The sequence below is a fragment of the Phocoena phocoena genome, chromosome 19, assembly GCF_963924675.1.
Source record: "Phocoena phocoena chromosome 19, mPhoPho1.1, whole genome shotgun sequence".
Lineage (NCBI taxonomy): Eukaryota > Metazoa > Chordata > Mammalia > Artiodactyla > Phocoenidae > Phocoena > Phocoena phocoena.
The window spans coordinates 52,825,719-52,843,387 of NC_089237.1; the positions used below are offsets into that span (position 1 = coordinate 52,825,719).

At 47.1% G+C, this 17,669-nt stretch overlaps 1 protein-coding gene across 1 annotated transcript in view; it reads left to right on the forward strand.

The window, feature by feature from the left end:
- GLP2R (glucagon like peptide 2 receptor) overlaps positions 1-17,669 on the forward strand; it is a 48,007-nt gene that overhangs the window by 5,534 nt on the left and 24,804 nt on the right. The window contains exons 2-8 of the mRNA XM_065897116.1: positions 684-771; positions 2,715-2,819; positions 5,561-5,682; positions 10,669-10,775; positions 12,730-12,883; positions 15,502-15,661; positions 16,726-16,786. Coding sequence (XP_065753188.1) covers positions 684-771; positions 2,715-2,819; positions 5,561-5,682; positions 10,669-10,775; positions 12,730-12,883; positions 15,502-15,661; positions 16,726-16,786 — 797 coding nt within the window. The remainder of the gene's footprint in view (positions 1-683; positions 772-2,714; positions 2,820-5,560; positions 5,683-10,668; positions 10,776-12,729; positions 12,884-15,501; positions 15,662-16,725; positions 16,787-17,669) is intronic.

A 17,669-nucleotide genomic window follows, 5' to 3' on the forward strand; every position in this document is an offset into this window, starting at 1 on the left:
TAATTCCTTCCTAATGGAAAGCCTGGCACACAGTAAGTTCTCAATTAAAATGAGTAAGTTGAAGAAGGGAAAGCCCCTTTAAAACCAAAACAAATGGTTCAGCTACACAATTAGTAGTTGTTATAGACAACCCAATTATCTGGAAAGCCCCCAAAAATGTATGCTGTATATCCAAGGTTCTATGGGATGTGGGAAAGAAAAAAGATCCTGAAGCCTTGGTACGGTAGCAGAGCATCTGCGACCCAATGTCTTCAACTCTGGACCCACAGCCACCCGGGCGGGACAGCACAGGCCCTGCAATTGTTCTGGCCCTTCTCTGAACACCGTTGAGCCCTCTCAGCGTGTGCTCCTCTCTTTGAGATGCACAGAGTCTTAGAAGCATGCAGCTATTCTTCTGGTTGGTTGTGAAACGTCAGGATGGGTACATTACATCCTCTTGATATGTCAAGCTCATTGAAGATTTTGAAAAAATTCTTTTATGTTTGTTTCAAACCCAATATGATTAGATTATGGAGTGCATGTGAAATGTGTATGTATCTTGAAGTTACCAAAGAAATTGTTTCGAGGTGCAGGCCATTATGGACTCATCGGTGGGAAGGTTTGAGAATCGTGGTGTGAGGTGATAACAAGGCCACCTCTGTGCTTGCTGCTAACTGGGGGTCTCCATGGTTTTCTCTGCTCAGGTTACGGGATCTCTCCTTGAGGAGACAACTCGGAAGTGGGCTCAGTACAAAGAGAAGTGTCTGAGAGACTTACTCAAGGAAACTTCTGGTAAGTACATGTATCAGTTATCTATGGCTGTATAACAAATAGCCCCAAAGCTTAGTGGTTTAAAACAGTAATAAAAATGATTTGTTATCTCTCACAGTTTCTGTGGGTCAGGAATTCAGACAGAGCACAGTGAAGATGGCTTGTGTCTGCTCTACAATGTCTGGAGTTTAGCTGGAAGACTCAAAGGCCAGGGGTTGGATTCATCTGAAGCCTGGTTCACACCCATGTGTGCTGGTTGATGCTGGGAATCAAGCTGGGGCTGTTGGCCGGAACACTTCCATGTGGTCTCTCCATATGGCCTGGGCTTCCTCACAGCATGGTGGCTGGGTTGCAAGGACAAGCGTGACCAGAGGCCACGTTGCCTTTTGTGACCTTGCCTTGGAAGTCACTTCTGCCATGTTCAGTTGGGTCAGACAGTTAGAAAGGCTACCTGCCTCCATTGTAAAAGAGCATGTGAGATGGGATATGTGCGTGTGGCCATCTTTGATAAAAGCCATCTGTCACAGCACACTGACCACCTAATCACATGACATGAGCCGCTGTTGTCGATTAACCCAGGAATCTACTGTGTGTTGAGGGGGGTGTCCTTCGGTCCGCCGTGCTGTTAACGCTTCTCTTATCCTGGTCTACATTAGGTTTAGAGCATTCTAGCTAATATGTTAATAGTTTGGTCAGCCCACAACCTCTCCTGCCTACATGCTGACTCTTTGGGTACATCCAAATTCTTTTTTTTTTTTTTTTTAAAGAAAAGAAAGGAATAAGGAGCCTTGACCAACTGCCTCTGAGACTGGGGACTGTGGGTGAAAGCTGCCTCCTCCTTGTTCTCCTGGCTTCTTTCAGAGCATTTCATTCAGGGACCCGGAGGTTGACAGGACACTATAAACTCTCTCTGCCTTTTCCTGACCTGAAGGCAGTCCCAGGCTCCAAGCTATGCCCTCCTCCCTCTAAATAGTCCTTCAGCCAGGTGGGCGGCACCAAGGCTTGATTCATTGCAGGAACCACTCCCACCTAGAGGAATATTGCTTTCTGAGGTCAAAGTAAGGCAGGTCCTCCTGATCAGGTGCCACGCTTTGGGCAGCTCAGCCAGGTGAGCGCCCACACACTGGGTGCTGACACTTGGCAACCAGGTCCATAGGGTGCCCCGAGCCAGCCCAGAACCCAGCAGATCTGCGTTTGCAGGGTCCCGATACCAGCAACCTGGCTCTTCATCCTGAGTGGCCCCTGAGTTCTAGCTTAATAGGAGGCCAATGGTAGGAAATGATGCTTGGTAACCAGGAGTGAGGAGCTTGCAATACGGATGTTTGGGGTCCAGCCTGAAACCCCTCATTTGACTCTGGGGGCCCATAAGGGTGGGGCTAATGTTTGTAGTATCTCATTGCCAAGTGCCAGGATGTAAATCATACCCTGAGCTTGAGGTGCCCAAATATCTCATAATGATCATTGGATTAATCTCCAAACAGAGAAATCTGACCAGGTAGTGCTTGCGTCAGGTACACATGACCAAGAACCTGGATCCTGCAAATCCCCTTATATCCACTGGTCATTTTGCACATTTCATATTAAGGGTGTTCCGGGATCTAACTGGTGAAGGTTTGACAATTATTTAGTTAATTATGGGACAGAAGATGCTGGCTGAACATCCAAGTGTCCTCCTGACCCTGAGTTTCTGTGAGAGTTCAGCTCATGTAAAGTAAACCAAAATCAGTGTGACGTGCACATTGACATAAAAGACTGGACCACCGCCAGGGGTCAAGCTGGGTAGACAGAGCCCCAGTGTGGGGCTGCATGAAGCATTCCCGTCCTCTCCACGTGGTTCCTCATCCTTGACCTGTCTGGAGAGTGCAACGCCCCTTGCTGGTCCCTGTACAGCCTACACCAGCTTCTGATGCCAGGGAGGTGGGTTCTGGGCTCCATCTGTTTATTTTGTCCTCTTCTTTCCGCAGGCACAGTTTGTAACGGGACCTTTGATCAGTATGTGTGCTGGCCTCATTCCACTGCAGGAAATGTCTCTGTTCCCTGCCCTTCATACTTACCTTGGTGGCGCAAAGGTAATAAGTCTTATTTTACCAATTTCTAACATTTCCTTTATGGCCGGTCCGTCCTGGGCAGCCCAGCCAAGGGGCGGTTAGAAGGCTCCAACCAGGTTCTTTTCTCCAGCCCGCTTCCCCCACGAAAGGTCTCCTTCTAAGCTGTCAGTAACACATCTTCCTTTTCCTCTCCGCTTCTTCTCTTGTCTTCCTGCAAGTCTTCTGTGTCTGGAGGTTCTGTTTATATCACAGTCCTCTTTTCTTTGAAGAGCTGAGAGTCCAAGTCTGGCTACCACAGACTTTGCTGCAGTGAGAGTAAGAGTTATCACCGTCATGGAGAGGAGAAAGAGATGTGGGGCAAGACGGGGATGCTCACATCCATGCAGTTCTTGCTTCTCAGATGGAGAGGAAGGCCATCAAGACTACCCTTGCAGGGGCTTCCCTGGTGGCGCAGTGGTTGAGGGTCCGCCTGCCGATGCAGGGGACGCGGGTTCGTGCCCCGGTCCGGGAGGATCCCACGTGCCGCAGAGCGGCTGGGCCCGTGAGCCATGGCCGCTGAGCCTGTGTGTCGGGAGAGGCCACAACAGTGAGAGGCCCGCGAACTGCAAAAAAAAAAAAAAAAAAGACTACCCTTGTAATAGCGTTGGGAGGAATTGGTGCTTTTCAGCCCCATGGGACTTGGATGGGGAATTTTACCCTTAGCTTGCCCTGAAGTGACCATGACTTAGAACCCACCTCCACCTGCCCCAGCAGCCCAGCCTCCTGGTTGTGTAATTCTGGACGGGTGGGGAGTGAAACAATTCAAATCTAAGAATGGGCCGCTATCCTCAAGGAACATCAGTGATTACAAAGTTCCAGGCCAAACAAAATGAGAATGGGTTTCTTTCTTTCTTTTTTTTTTGGCCACACCGCACGGCTTGCAGGATCTTAGTTCCCTGACCAGGGATCAAACCCAGGCCCTCAGCAGTGAGAGCATGGAGTCCTAACCACTGGACCGCCAGGGAATTCCCGAGACTGGGTTTCTGAGAAGGCAAGATGGTGATATTTTGTACTTAATTTCAGCCCAAGAAGTCATCACATCAGTTAAAATTTGGTTTCAATATTTTGACGCCTCCAGTGCAAAGAGAGAGAATTTCGAAGGAAGATGCATTTCTGGATGGGAGCAGTAGTGACATATTCTATGGAACTGTCATCTGGGGGAAATTCAGTGGGAATCAGCCTAGAAGGCCTGAGGATGTGAAGCTGAAGGGAAGATACTGGAGAGTTTGCTGGACCAGCGGGGTCAGTTCAGTGGGGAGGAAAGAGCTTGCTCAAGTCAGGAGCCCTAAGGGAGGACTTTATACTCTGAGACTCTGGGAAAGTTCCCAGCGCCCTCTAAGCTGTGGTTTCCTTGTAAAGTGAAGTGAATAACAGCTGACTCTTAAGGGCATTTTGAGGCATGAATGGGAAGGCACACACTGGGTCCACCACACAGTAGGTGCTTCGTAAGTGGGAGCTGAGGCCGAGCCCCACTAAGGTCACACTCCTTGGATTCCTTCAGGGCTTTAAGGACCCGAAAGTCTGCGACTCCTTGAGCGCACATGGAACGGATCAGCATCGCCCAGCTCTACGGTCTACCTGTTCCTTCCCAAGAGCTAAAAACACAGGTCGATTCCACTTTAAGAGAAAAAGTGATCAAAAACCCAAACTTACAAAGAAGTTGAGTTAAAGGCCTTTTAAAAAATTTTGGGTTCTGGGCTCCTGAAATGTACTCAAGGGAGTGTGAGTCCCAAAAGGTAGGAAGTTACTCTTCCCCTCGACACTGTGTGCATCAAATGTTTAGAATCCAGGTGGGGCGCCTGATGTCAAAGGAGGACGTGGCACCAGTGGAGGGGTTTGGAGAAGAAAAGATGGAGCAGAGCTCCTGTGGATGAGATTAGAGGAGAAGGAGCATTAGAATATGAGAAGGGAGAGGGTATACAGGCACAGAAGGCTGACCACGAGGCTGGGGCCTGATCGCAGAGCCAACTGTGCTTTACGCTACAGGCTTTAAACTCCCCTCTGTAGATAAAGATTATGTGGAGCCAGAGAAGGTGTTAAGGCCTGAGAAGGACGTCGTAGGGTTTGTGGTTTGGGGAGATGACGTTGGTAGCCTGTGGTTGATGAACTGAGGGATGGAGGGGGATCGGGGAGGTGAGTTTGGAAGCTCCTGCAGTGGTCCAGAAAAAGAGAGGATATGAGGATGTGTATACAGGCAGAGGCAAGAGCTTGGGAAGAAGAAGAAAGAGTAAAGAAAAATATTGGAGGTAGAATAGTCAAGACTTGTCATCAGAAGCAGGAATTGAGGGACAGAGAGGGGTAAGGCCCTGCCCAAGGCCACAGAGCTCATAGGTGGCAGAGCTGGCTTGGTCCAGCACCCTCTCTTCTTCATGGCACGGCCTCTTGGGCATCAGAAAGCCCCAGGTCTGTGTCTCCCAGCTGGGCCACACCTTGGAGGGCTGTCACATCTCTGAGTCACCAGGGACCGTTCCAGCTCCGGGGACTTTGGGTAAACACAGCAGACATTAACAGAACATGGTTTGTTATGAGATGTAGAGGCTTCCGTGTTTTTCTTTCCATCCTAAATAAACAGCAAGGATGCTATGAGCCCCCAGAAGGGGAAGTGAAAATTTCTTTTCCCTGGGATTTTCCACAGCTTTGCGGTGAGGATGAGGGCCTTCCCACGTGCTCAGGGAACGGGCTGCGTGTTCTGACCTTTCCCCCAGAGCTGTGTTTACTTTCAGAGCACTCAGGAAGGGCCTACAGATACTGCCTTTCTCAGGGCACTTGGCAGACGCTGGAGAACTCCACAGATATTTGGCAGGACAACTCCGAATGCGCTGAGGACCACAGCTTCAAACAAAAAGTGAGTCAGCTGGGCTCGGTGAGGACGGGCCCTGGGGCCCAAACCAACCTCTGCTGGGGTCCCCGCAATAGGGGCCACACAAAGAGCCTGCCTCCAGTGCACCTGCCCCAGACTCACCTGGGAAGGTCCTCCGTCACCCAGAACAGCAACCCGGACAGCAGCCACAGCATCTCTTGTGCTGCTGGGATGAGATGTGAACCTCCCAGGGAAGGCGCCCCAGCCTCCGTGCTTGCTGTTCCATCCGCCTGGAACACTTTCCCCAGCTCTTCTGTGGCGTCTCCTTCCCATTAGTCACATTTCAAGCTCAATGTCTCCTTCCAGGTGAAGTCTTCCAAGGCCGTCCCATGGAGAACGGTCTCCATGGTCACTTTCTACCACTCCCCCCAGCCTTTATAGCACCTGTCACTCTCTGAAATTCTCTGACATCTGCCCCCTCCTAGAATGTAGACTTGGTGGTGGCAGGAGACAGTGTGTCCTGAGGGACACACACCTAGCAGCCGGGGTACAAGCTCAAGACCAAGGGCCTGGCAACCCGACTCACGTCCAGAGTCTTTGCTCCCTCGCTCCTTATACCCCACCCTTCACTGCTCTGTGTCTCTGCTTCCCCGTCCATCCCCAGCAGAGTGTGTTTATTCCATGGTGTGAGGGTTGAAAGAGTTGATAGACATACAGTTCTCTGGAGAGAGCCTGACCCCTCGTCACCACGACATAAGTAAGAGTGCTGGCTCCGTCACCAGGATCCAGCCTGTTCGCTGGGCAGTAAATCGTCATATCGTGTCTGTGGTTCCTTCCCAGTGGGAACTGGCCCATCCTTGGCTCTCTTGTCTATCACATCTTCCCATCAGGCATGAAGAACCTTCCATCCGATCCTCTACCTCCTCAGGGAATTTTTTCTCAACCTCTTTTTAACTTTATTACTTGAGTTGGCAGAAGTCCGTGTTCCCTAGACCATGTGACAGGTCACACCTCTTAAAGGTATTAAAATCATACCTGTGGTGGGGTTGGATTCAGCTTATCTCAAGGATGTGTCTTGACGTTTCTCACAGCGCCAAACTTATGCTAACTGCATGCCGTGAACTGGGCACTTTGTATATATTTCTTATCTTCCCTCCTGGATGAAGCTGCTTGAGAACAATGACAAAGTCAGAGTTATATCAGAATACATGCCACCCCCTGGCCTAGTGCTGCTAGAGGTGCACAAAAGCCTTTACATACAGTAGGCACCTAGTAAACATTGAATGAACGGTTTCACAGATTCTGAGTCAGTGGGCGTGTGGTGGGGGTCCAGGCGTCAGTACTGGTGGGAAAGCTCCCCAGGTGACTCTGAAGAGACTGGAAACAGAGGTGGTGACAGCGAATTCACCAGCAGGTGTGAGGTGCCTGCTGCTGGCGCTGGGCTGAGGTCTGCCGACAGGGACAGCAAAGCAAGATGGGAAGACTGCACTTTCCAAGACAGGAAGTAAAGTTTTCTCTTTTTAGAGCAGTGAGGACACGGGCATTGCCTCCCCCTCTCTGCAAATGGCCATATTTCCAAGAAATCAAATACTTAAAAAAAAAAGTTTCTGGCCATGTTTACCTGTGTTTCTAGTAGAGGGTTGAATTTTTGCCCAAAAAAGGCTAGTGTTAGTAAATCTATGTGCCCTTTGGAGTTTTGGCAAACAAGATATGTTATGTTCTTCCAACTGACAACTCACTGGGGGTCCTTATGCATGTTAACTGGTGCTTTTTTAAGGAGACTGTGTATGTGTGTGTGTGTGTGTGTGTGTCTTTCAAAATTGTACACACTATGTCTTTTCCGTCTTCACTGTGCGCTCAGCACGCACTGTGGCCGTAACTTTTGCAGTTTAAAGTGTGACAGCAAGAGTAGCACGATTCTCTAAAATTTCACTGATGGCAGATTGGTTCTTACTGTAGATCTTAGCAACCTCAGCCTATGATTTTGTTTTCTTATTAAGTCGAGAACTTTCATCTTTTCACTTAAAGGAAGCACTTTGTGGCTTCTCTTTGGCACATCTGAGCTGCCAGCATCACTACCCTTTGGGGCCATTATTAAGTAAAATAAGGGTCACTTGAACACAAGCACTGCTGTACCGAGACAGTCCAGCTAATAACCAAGAGGGGTACTAAGTGACTAACGGGCAGGATGTGCTGGACAGAGGGATGATTCATGGCTCAGGAAGGACAGAGCAGGGCGGTGTGAAATTTCACCACGCTACTCAGGATGGCACACAATTTAAAATTCATGAATTGTTCATTTTTGAAATTTTCCATTTACTATTTTTGGATCGAAGGTTGACAGCAGGTGACTGAAACCACAGAGAGCAGAACTGCAGATAACGGGAAATGACTGTAAAAGAAAAAGTTGGTAAATTGGACTTTATCAAAGTTAAAAACTTACGCTCTTTTAAAGGCGCTGTTAAAAAAATATAAAGGCAAGCCACAAAATGAGAGAAAATACTGGCAAAACATGTATCTGACAGATTTATATCTAGAATATATAAAGAAGATTTACAATTCAAAATTAAGACCAACAATCCAATTTAAAAGACGGCCAAGGGCTTCCCTGGTGGCGCAGTGGTTGAGAGTCCACCTGCCGATGCAGGGGACACGGGTTCGGGTTCGATGCAGGGGACACGTGCCCCGGTCCGGGAAGATCCCACGTGCCGCGGAGCGGCTGAGCCCGTGAGCCACGGCCGCTGAGCCTGCGCGTCCGGAGCCTGTGCTCCGCAACGGGAGAGGCCGCAACAGTGAGAGGCCCGCGTACCGCAAAAAAAAAAAAAAAAAAAAGACGGCCGAATATTTGAACAGATACTGTACTAAACAAAATGTACAGACGGCGAATAAGCACGCGGAGTGATTCTCAAATCATTAATCATTAGAGAAGTGCAAATAAAGCCACCATAAGATACTGCTACACACCCATTAGAATGATTAAAATTTAAAAGACTGATTGTAGGAAATGGTCGTAGACCCTCAAGCAGCTGGCCCTCTGGTGGGAATGTCAATTGATCCAACTTATTTAGAAAACAGTTGAGCGGTTTCTTGAGAAGTTAAAACGTACACCATGCTACCGCATCATTCTATTTCTAGCTATCTATCTGAGAGAAGTGAAAACCCATATCCACATAAAAACTTGTACAGAAATTGTCAGAGCAAGTTTATGTGTGAGAGCCAAACTCTGAAAACAGTCCGAATGTCCATCGGTGGGTGAGTGCTCGGCGGCACGTGGGATCCTCCCGGACCGGGGCACGAACCCGCGTCCCCTGCATCGGCAGGCGGACCCTCAACCACTGCGCCACCAGGGAAGCCCCAAACTATTAAATTTTTTTAAATTTTAGATTTACTCTTCATTGAGTTAATATTGGTCTACAACATTATTTAAGTTTCATGTAGACAACATTCTACTGCTACTTCTGTTTACCCTACAGCATGCTCACTACCAAAAATTTACTTTCCATCCGCTGCCATATAGATGATCCCCTTTACTCTTTTCACCACCCCCTGCCCCTCCCCCTCTGGTAACCACTACTCTGTATACACGTGTTTCTTTTTGTTTGATCATTTATTTTGTTTTTTGTTTTTGTTCATTTTTTTATATTCCACGTATGAGTGAAATCATACAGTATCTGTCTTTCTCTGTCTGACTTATTTCACTCACCATAATACCCTCAAGCTTCATCCATGTTTTTGCAAATGGCAAGATTTCATCTTTTTTATGGCCGAGTAGTATTCTTGTATATATTTACCATATCTTCTTTAGCCACTCAACTGTTGCTGGGCACTTAGGGTGTTTCCATATCTTGGCTGTTGTAAGTAATGAACATAAGAGCGTATATATCTTTTTGAATTAGTGTTTTTGTATTCTTTGGATAAATATCAAGAAGTGGGATAGCTGGATCAAATGGTAGTTCTAGTCTTAATTTTGGAAGGAATCTCCATACTGTTTTCCACAGTGGCTGCACCAGTTTGCATTCCCATCAAGAGTGTAGGAGGGCTTGCTTTTCTCCACATTCTCACCAACACTTGTTATTTCTTGCCTTTTTGATAATAGCCAAGGAATGAACTATTGGTACATGCTATGACATGGATGAATCTCTAAATAATTATTCTGGGGGAAATAAGCCTGACAAAAAATAGAATAGTTATAAAATTCCATTTATATAACATTTTAGAAAATGCAAACTACCCTCTAAAGGCAAGGGATAGTGAGAGGGGGCGAATTACGAAGGATCAGAAGGAAACTTTCGGGAGGTGATGGAAGTGTTCATGAAATCACAGATATATTCGCGTCCAAATTCACCCAGGTTTATACTTTAAATATGTGCAGCTTGTTGTACCCCAGTTATACTTCAGTAAAGCTGAGGAAAGAGTTGTGCAGAGAAGTTTAGGCATAACCTAGCAGGTAATACGTATTTACTGTGGGTTCTTGTGCAAAAATTTATTCAGAAACATAATCTTGATGGCTGTATGCACAGCGGATGGAGCGAGAAGATGGGATTTCCTTTGGAAAATCACACTTAATAACAGAATTGCCAGTAAACTAACCTCTGTTCGCAATCAGGGTATCCTGGGACTCAGGGAAAATATTCCAGTGTTTAAGTGGGTCTTTGTTAAAGAGATCATCTGCGAAAAGTTGCTGTAGGAAGGAGACACATCCAGATGGAAACCCGGCCCTGTCTTCCAGAGACAGGGACCCCGATGCCCTGGGGACAGCACGCTTGGGGGCAAAGAACCTGTCCTCGTTCCCAAGATGTCCTCTTGTCCTGGGCACAATGCTCTCATGATATCGTGAATCTCAGTGCATCACGACCAGCCATGGAGGTGAGACCCCCAGTGGGCTCTTCACTCATGAAGGTTCCTCGAGCTCTGAGATGTGCCCGAGAGCTGTGGTAGAAACAGGTCTACTAGGGTTCGGGGCGTGGAGAGGGGGTTGGACACCATGGCTGCCTGGCTTGGCGGTCACACCTGCTCTTTCTCTGCTCTCAGGTGGAACACCGCGCCTTGCTGTCGACCTTGCAGCTGTTGTACACTGTGGGCTACTCCCTCTCCATCGTCTCCCTCTTCCTGGCTCTCACCCTCCTCTTGTTTCTTCGGTGAGTAGAACTTCTGCTGTCACATGTGCAGACAGGTACCCAGGCATGTGCTCGTTGGCTCCCTTTAGAAGGCAGGAGACTGGGCTGGATGATTTCATGGCTCCTCAGAGCTGGACGGGATCCGAGAGAGTCTCCAGTCCATCCATCCCATTTTGTAGGCAAAGGAAGGGGATCTCAGAGGTCCAGAGAAAGACACTGAGTCACCCCAGGTCACAAAGCACAGCTAGGACTGGAATCTGGGACTCCTAACTGCTTTTGCCTCTTGGATTAGATGACCTCTGCCCAGCCCTGGTCTAAATTCCTAGTTACACCCATTACTACCACAGCCCCTTCTCACCACAACTCTACCAGATGCATTATCTTTATGGACCAGATTAAAGAACAAATTAGTGAGCGGGAGAGCTGGGCTTTTAATCCAGGGCCCTCGGACTCCAATTAGCCGTCAATCATTTGAGTGCTTTCCTGGTGCCAGGCACTGTTCTAAGCACGTGACATGCATTAAGTCATTTAAGTCTCTTTCTAATCAGAATTAAGATGAATTCTAATCCTAGGAGATTAGCCTTATTATTACCCCATTTTATAAGCGAGTTAACTGCAGTATGGAGAGATGACGTCACTCGCCTACCATCACACAGCTGGCAGGTGACGGAGCCAGGATCGCAACCGGGCGGTCCAGAGCCTGAGCATTTTCACTCCCTTCTACTGTCTTTCAGAATCCAACACCTGAAGGCGTTTTACTAAATCACGTTTTTAGAAACGACCCAAGTGAGATATTTATAGACGCCCCCTAGGGAGCCCTCCAAGGCCGTCTCCTGGTCCTGGTCCGTTCAGGAACATAACGGAGTGTAATGCGGCAGAATGAGCGTTCGACGCAGATGCGGAGGCCTGGATGGGGACCTTGGAGACCTGGATGCTAATTTCAGAGCAGCTCCCACCTGGGCTCTGCGAGGCCCAGGGCTGGCCCCACCTGACCCCTCAATCCCATGATGCTCTTGAGGCCCTAGAGCAGAGAGCGGAGTCATGACCACTTACCCCGCTGGGAGAACAATTACTGAACAATGGGAGAGAATCCCACGGCCTGTGCCCACTGCTATCTGTGACCTCCTCCACTCACCTTCCCGAAGTCCCAGAACCAGGCCAGGAGAAAATAACTGCCTGGCGCTGGAGGAAGTAACTTTAGCAGAGCCTGGGTTGACCACGTGTCCATCTTGTCTCTGGCTCTGGGGATGCATAAATAGTAAAACACAAGGACCTGCTCAGATCTTTTCGGAAACGAAAAAAGTAATAATAGCTCTAAAGCAAGGCAGGACTGGACGGACATCGGCTGCACAGGGACAAAGGCAGGGCTGTGAGAGCACAGTGCTGGAGAAGGGTCCTTTCGCTAGAGAGACCGAGGATGCAGAGTTTTACATCAGCAGGCACAGGAGGCCCCAGCTGGGTGAGGGAGGTCATGAGAGCTCTTAAGTGCCAGGTACTGTGTGAGCACTTTTCACCCATTAACTGGTTGAATCCTCCTGTAGCCCTTTGTGGTGAGTGCCCTTGTTCTTACAGGGAGTAGAGTCTCGGAGGGCCATATACTGACCTCGGAGTTTCTGGGTCTAAATCTCAGCTCTGCCACTTACTGCTCTGGGACTTTGGACTTAAGCTTTCTGCCTCAGTTCCCCCATTTGTAATGTCGGGAGCTGTGAGGAGTAAGGATCCCCATCAGTACCCCCAGGCAAGTAGCTTGGAACATAGCCTGGCATGTTGAGCATTCTATAGATGATAGCTGTGATTTTCTCCATCTTACACATGAGGCACAGAGAGGAAAGATCCTTTAAGCCAGCTCTCCAGCTCTGGAGACTACACTCGGAGCCTGTGCCCTTCAGTGGCAGATACACAGGTTTCAGGCACACACCTGTCGGTCTGAGCCGTTCTTTTCTGAGGGAAGACACTCGGTTTTCTCCTTGCACAGAAAACTCCACTGCACACGGAACTATATCCACATGAACTTGTTTGCCTCTTTCATCCTGAGAGCCCTGGCTGTGCTGGTGAAAGACGTCATCTTCTACAACTCTTACTCTAAGAGGCCCGACAGTGAGAAACAGTGGATGTCCTACGTGTCAGAGGTATGTCCTTCCTTACTGTTGGCCTCGACCTGGTGGATCAATACTGGGAACTGCAAGAAGGTGAGGCTGGGCAGGAGAAGAGAGAGAGAAAGCGCTGTCAGTCTCTCTGGTTAGAGATGCATCACCTAACTTAAAAAAAATTCAGCCTCCCGAGAATGGGGCAGGTAAAGGAAATCAGTAGCAGAAAATGTCACCAAGAGGCTGCTTTATACCCAATGGGTGGAAAATCTCTTCACCTGTAGACAAAAGAAATGGACCAGATCAACCTTTTAAAATTATTACTGTGTTTCACGGCAGTAAAGCTTTTCTACATCTGTGGAGATGGTTTTTCCTTTATCCTGTTAATAATGAGCAGTAACCTCTCAAACTACCTTGCACTCCTGGAAGAAATCCAGCTCGGTCCCCATATAGTAATCTCTCTCCCCTCCTGCTGGACTGTTCGCTTAACACTGTGTTTTGTTTAGCAGTTCCTCATCTACATTCAGGAGTAATTTTCTTTTTCTTGTACAGGCATACCCTGCAGATACCGTGGTTTGGTTCCGGACCACTATAGTGAAGCAAATATCGCAATAAGGCAACTCACATGAATGTTTTGGTTTCCCAGTGCATATAAAAGTTATGCGTACATTATACTATAGTCTGTTAAGTGTGCGATAGCATTGTGTCTAAAAACATAATGCACATCCCTTAATTTAAAAATACTTCATTGTGGGCTTCCCTGGTGGCGCAGCGGTTGAGAGTCCGCCTGCCGACGCAGGGGACGCAGGTTCGTGCCCCGGTCCGGGAGGATCCCACATGCCGCGGAGCGGCTGGGCCCGTGACCCATGGCGGCTGGGCCTGTGCGTCCGGAGCCTGTGCTCCGCAACGGGAGAGGCCGCAACAGTGAGAGGCCCGTGTACCGAAAAAAAAAAAAAAAAAACTTCAACATGGGGTTGCCACAAACCTTCAGTTTGTAAAAAACACAGTATCTGAGCAGCCCAATAAGGCAGAGTACAATACACGAGGTATGTTTGTACTGCCTTTATCAGCATAAAGTTTCTGCTGACTTCTCAAGACAAATGATCTCTGTCTCACTTCTCTGGAAGAATTTGTTTAAGATCGGTATTATTTCTTCCTTAAATGTTTGATAGATGACCCTAGTGAAGCCATTTGGGCCCAGGGTTTTCTCTATTGCAAGGCTTTGAATTATGGATTAATTAGGACTATTACATTGAGATTTTCTGTTTCTTCTGGTGTCAGCTGGAGTAATGTGTTTCTCTAGGAATTTGTCTACTTCATCTAGCTTTTCAAATTTATTGGCATATCGTTTATATTCCCTTAGGATCTTTTTAAGGTCTATTACATCTATCGTGGTATTCCTTTTTTCATTCCTGTTACTGATTATTTGTACCCTCACTCTCTTTTCTCCCCCCTTGATAATCCTTGCTAAAGTTTCTCAATTTTACTGGACTTTTCAAAGAACAAACTTTTGGCACTGTTGATTCTCTTTATTTTATGTCCTCTATTTCATTGATTTCTGCTATTATCTTTATTATTTCCTCCCACGTACTTTCTTTGGCTTTATTTTGCTGTTCTTTTTCTAACATTTTTGACGTATTTAAGGTAAGTGACTTTCAGCCTTTTTCTTTCTTAATAAATGCACTTGAGTTGGTAAATTTCATTCTAGTTGTAAAATTCATCCTAGCTGCATGCCCCAAGTTTTGATATGCAGTATTCTCCATACATTCAGTTCAGGAATAATTTCTAATTTCTATTATCATTTCTTCTTTGATTCATGAATTATTTAGAAGTCTATGTCCTCATTTCTAGTCATATGAAGATTTTTAAATTATTGATACCTTGCTTAATTGAACTGAGATCAGAAGACATACCTTTCAGTGCCTTCTTTTTTAACTTTTTTTTTTAAACATCTTTATTGGAGTATAATTGCTTTACCATGTGGTGTTAGTTTCTGCTTTATAACAGAGTGAATCAGTTATACATATACATACATCCCCATATCTCCTCCCTCTTGCGTCTCCCTCCCTCCCACCCCTCTAGGTGGTCACAAAGCACCGAGCTGATCTCCCTGTGCTATGCGGCTGCTTCCCACTAGCTATCTGTTTTACGTTTGGTAGTGTATATATGTCCATGCCTCTCTCTCACTTCATCCCAGCTTACCCTTCCCGCTCCCCATATCCTCAAGTCCATTCTGTAGTAGGTCTGTGTCTTTATTCCTGTCTTACCCCTAGGTACTTCATGACCTTTTTTTTTTTTTTCTTAGATTCCATATATATGTGTTAGCATACGGTATTTGTTTTTCTCTTTCTGACTTACTTCACTCTTTTTTTAACTTTTAAAAAGTTTTTTCAGTGCTTTCTTTATGGAAATTGCTGATGATGAATTCTCCTTGTCTTTGTCTAAAAATATCTCGGATGTCAAGAAGCTGGGCTTTAAAACCTACATGAAGCCCCCATATTTTTATATTATTGCCAACCTCTCTGAGGTGGTCAGCAAGGGTTTGGGAGAGAGGGGAGCTCAGAGGGAGGGGCTGTGCATGTGGAGGCCCTTCTCCACCCTGGTGGGGTCCAGATGCTGAGGGAGCCTGGACTCACCCCCATGTGCTCTGTCCTCTGCAGGTGTCCACTTCCTGCCGCTCGGCCCAGGTTCTCCTGCACTACTTCGTGGGTGCCAATTACTCATGGCTGCTGGTTGAAGGCCTTTACCTCCACACGCTCCTGGAGCCCATAGTGCTTTCAGAAAGGCGGCTGTGGCCCAGATACCTGCTGGTGGGTTGGGGTGAGTGACCTGAACCCCCAGCCTCTTCTCCTGGGGACGTATCAGAACGTGGGAGCCCAATGGAGCTTTTGGTTGGAGTTAGGGGCCAACTGGAGTGAGGTTTCTGGGACAGATAACCTCTCAATCACAAGAGGCTCTGAAAAGAGGGGTGTGTGTGTGTGTGTGTGAGTGTGCATGCACTCCCATGCACACGTGTACATGCATGTAGACGTAAGTGCTGTAGACCCAGTGCACACATTCGAAACTTGGGAAGGTTTTGGTAGAATCAGATGACATTCCTCCTACCCTGTCCCCAACTGTATTTATCTACTAGGGCCGCCATGACAAAATACCATAGTCTCTGTGGCTTGAAACACAGATGTTTATTTCTGGAGGCTGGGAACTGTGAGATCACAGTGCCAGGATGGTCGAGTCCTGATGAAGGTCCTCTTCCTGGCTTGCAGACAGCTGTCTTCTTGCTGTAGCCTCACATCACGGTGTGGGGAGAGAGAGCGAGAGAGAGAGAGCGAGAGAGAGAGGAAGAGAGCTCTCTGGTCTCCTCTTATATGGACACTAATCCTATCACGATGACCACCCCTGCTACACACACCTCATCTAAACCTGATTACCTCCAAAGGTCTCGTCTCCAAATGTCATCACGTTGGGGGTTAGGGCTTCAACATATGAATTTGGAGGGGATACAAGCATTCAGTCCATGTGCCAACTAAGTCTCCAAGATGAGGTCTGGAGCCCCTGTTGCCACAAACTCTTGGGGAAGTTGAGGCTGCGGCATTCAGAGGGCATAACTTTGGCCGGTGATTCAGGAGGCTTGATAGTTGTCTTTGGATTTACTCTAAGCTGCTCTGTGACATGTGGCAAATCTGTCCTCCTCTCTGCTTCCTGGTTTCTCAAATAATCAATGGCCCTGTGCCCCTGTAGGCCTCTCCAGCTGTCACAGTCCACAGTTCTATGATGTTTGGGTTTTTATAAGTTTCAACCAGTTGTGCTTGGCCCATCAGGGTAGTATAGGCAGTAGGCAAGTTTGGTCAGCCAGCCCTTGACTCCATTTCCGTGTTTTCTCCCAGCTTTCCCGGTGCTCTTCGTTGTACCCTGGAGCATCGCCCGCGCTCAGCTGGAGGACACAGGGTAGGTAATTCACCTCTTTTTACATTCCCGTGAGCTAGCCATTCCCAGATAGTCCCCAATGTAAGGAAATATACTATTTTCCCAAAGAGAATATGCACTCCCTTGCATTTTGGCCATCCAGGATATACTTAAGTATGTAGATAAAAGAATCAAATACCTTTCTTGTGGAAATTAGTCTATTAATTTAGTTACACATGCAGATAAGCACAAAATTAGCACAAATCAGTACAAAAATTGGCTGCTTCGGTTAGCGGTGACCCCTGGGTATATACAAATATAGGTACAAGAATGCTTATTGCATTCACAGTGGGGGAAAAAAGGCAAAACCAGTCAAACAAAAAAAACCCCTGAACATCCATCAATAGGGGAATCATCAAACAAACTGTGGCATACCTCTATAGTGGGCTACTATAAAGCTACCGAAGAAACAAGTTAGTTCTGTACCTTTTGGTTTTTAGGGACTAAACCTCAACAGCGTGTCGTTAACCTTGCTGCTGTATAATGTGTGTCAGTGATTCCATTTTTTTCCCTCCAAATAGTTACCACCAGAAATCCCCTACACAGACATACCTTGGAGATATTGTGGGTTCAGTTCAGGCCACCACAATCAAGTGAATATCTCAATAAAGCGAGTCACGTGAATGTTTTGGTTTCCCAGTGCGTATGAAAGCTACGTTTACACTATACTGTGTATTTGTTAACTATTTGTTAAATAGTAAGACTTGAAAGTAGCAATTACTCCTCGATCCATGGGCTCCTGTATACCTTTAAGTGTGCAGTAGCGTTATGTCTTAAAAAAAAAAATCTCGCTTAAAAATACTTTATTGCTACACCAGGCAATTCCCAAGACTTCTGTTTTAAATGACTTTTTTCCCCCCTCGAA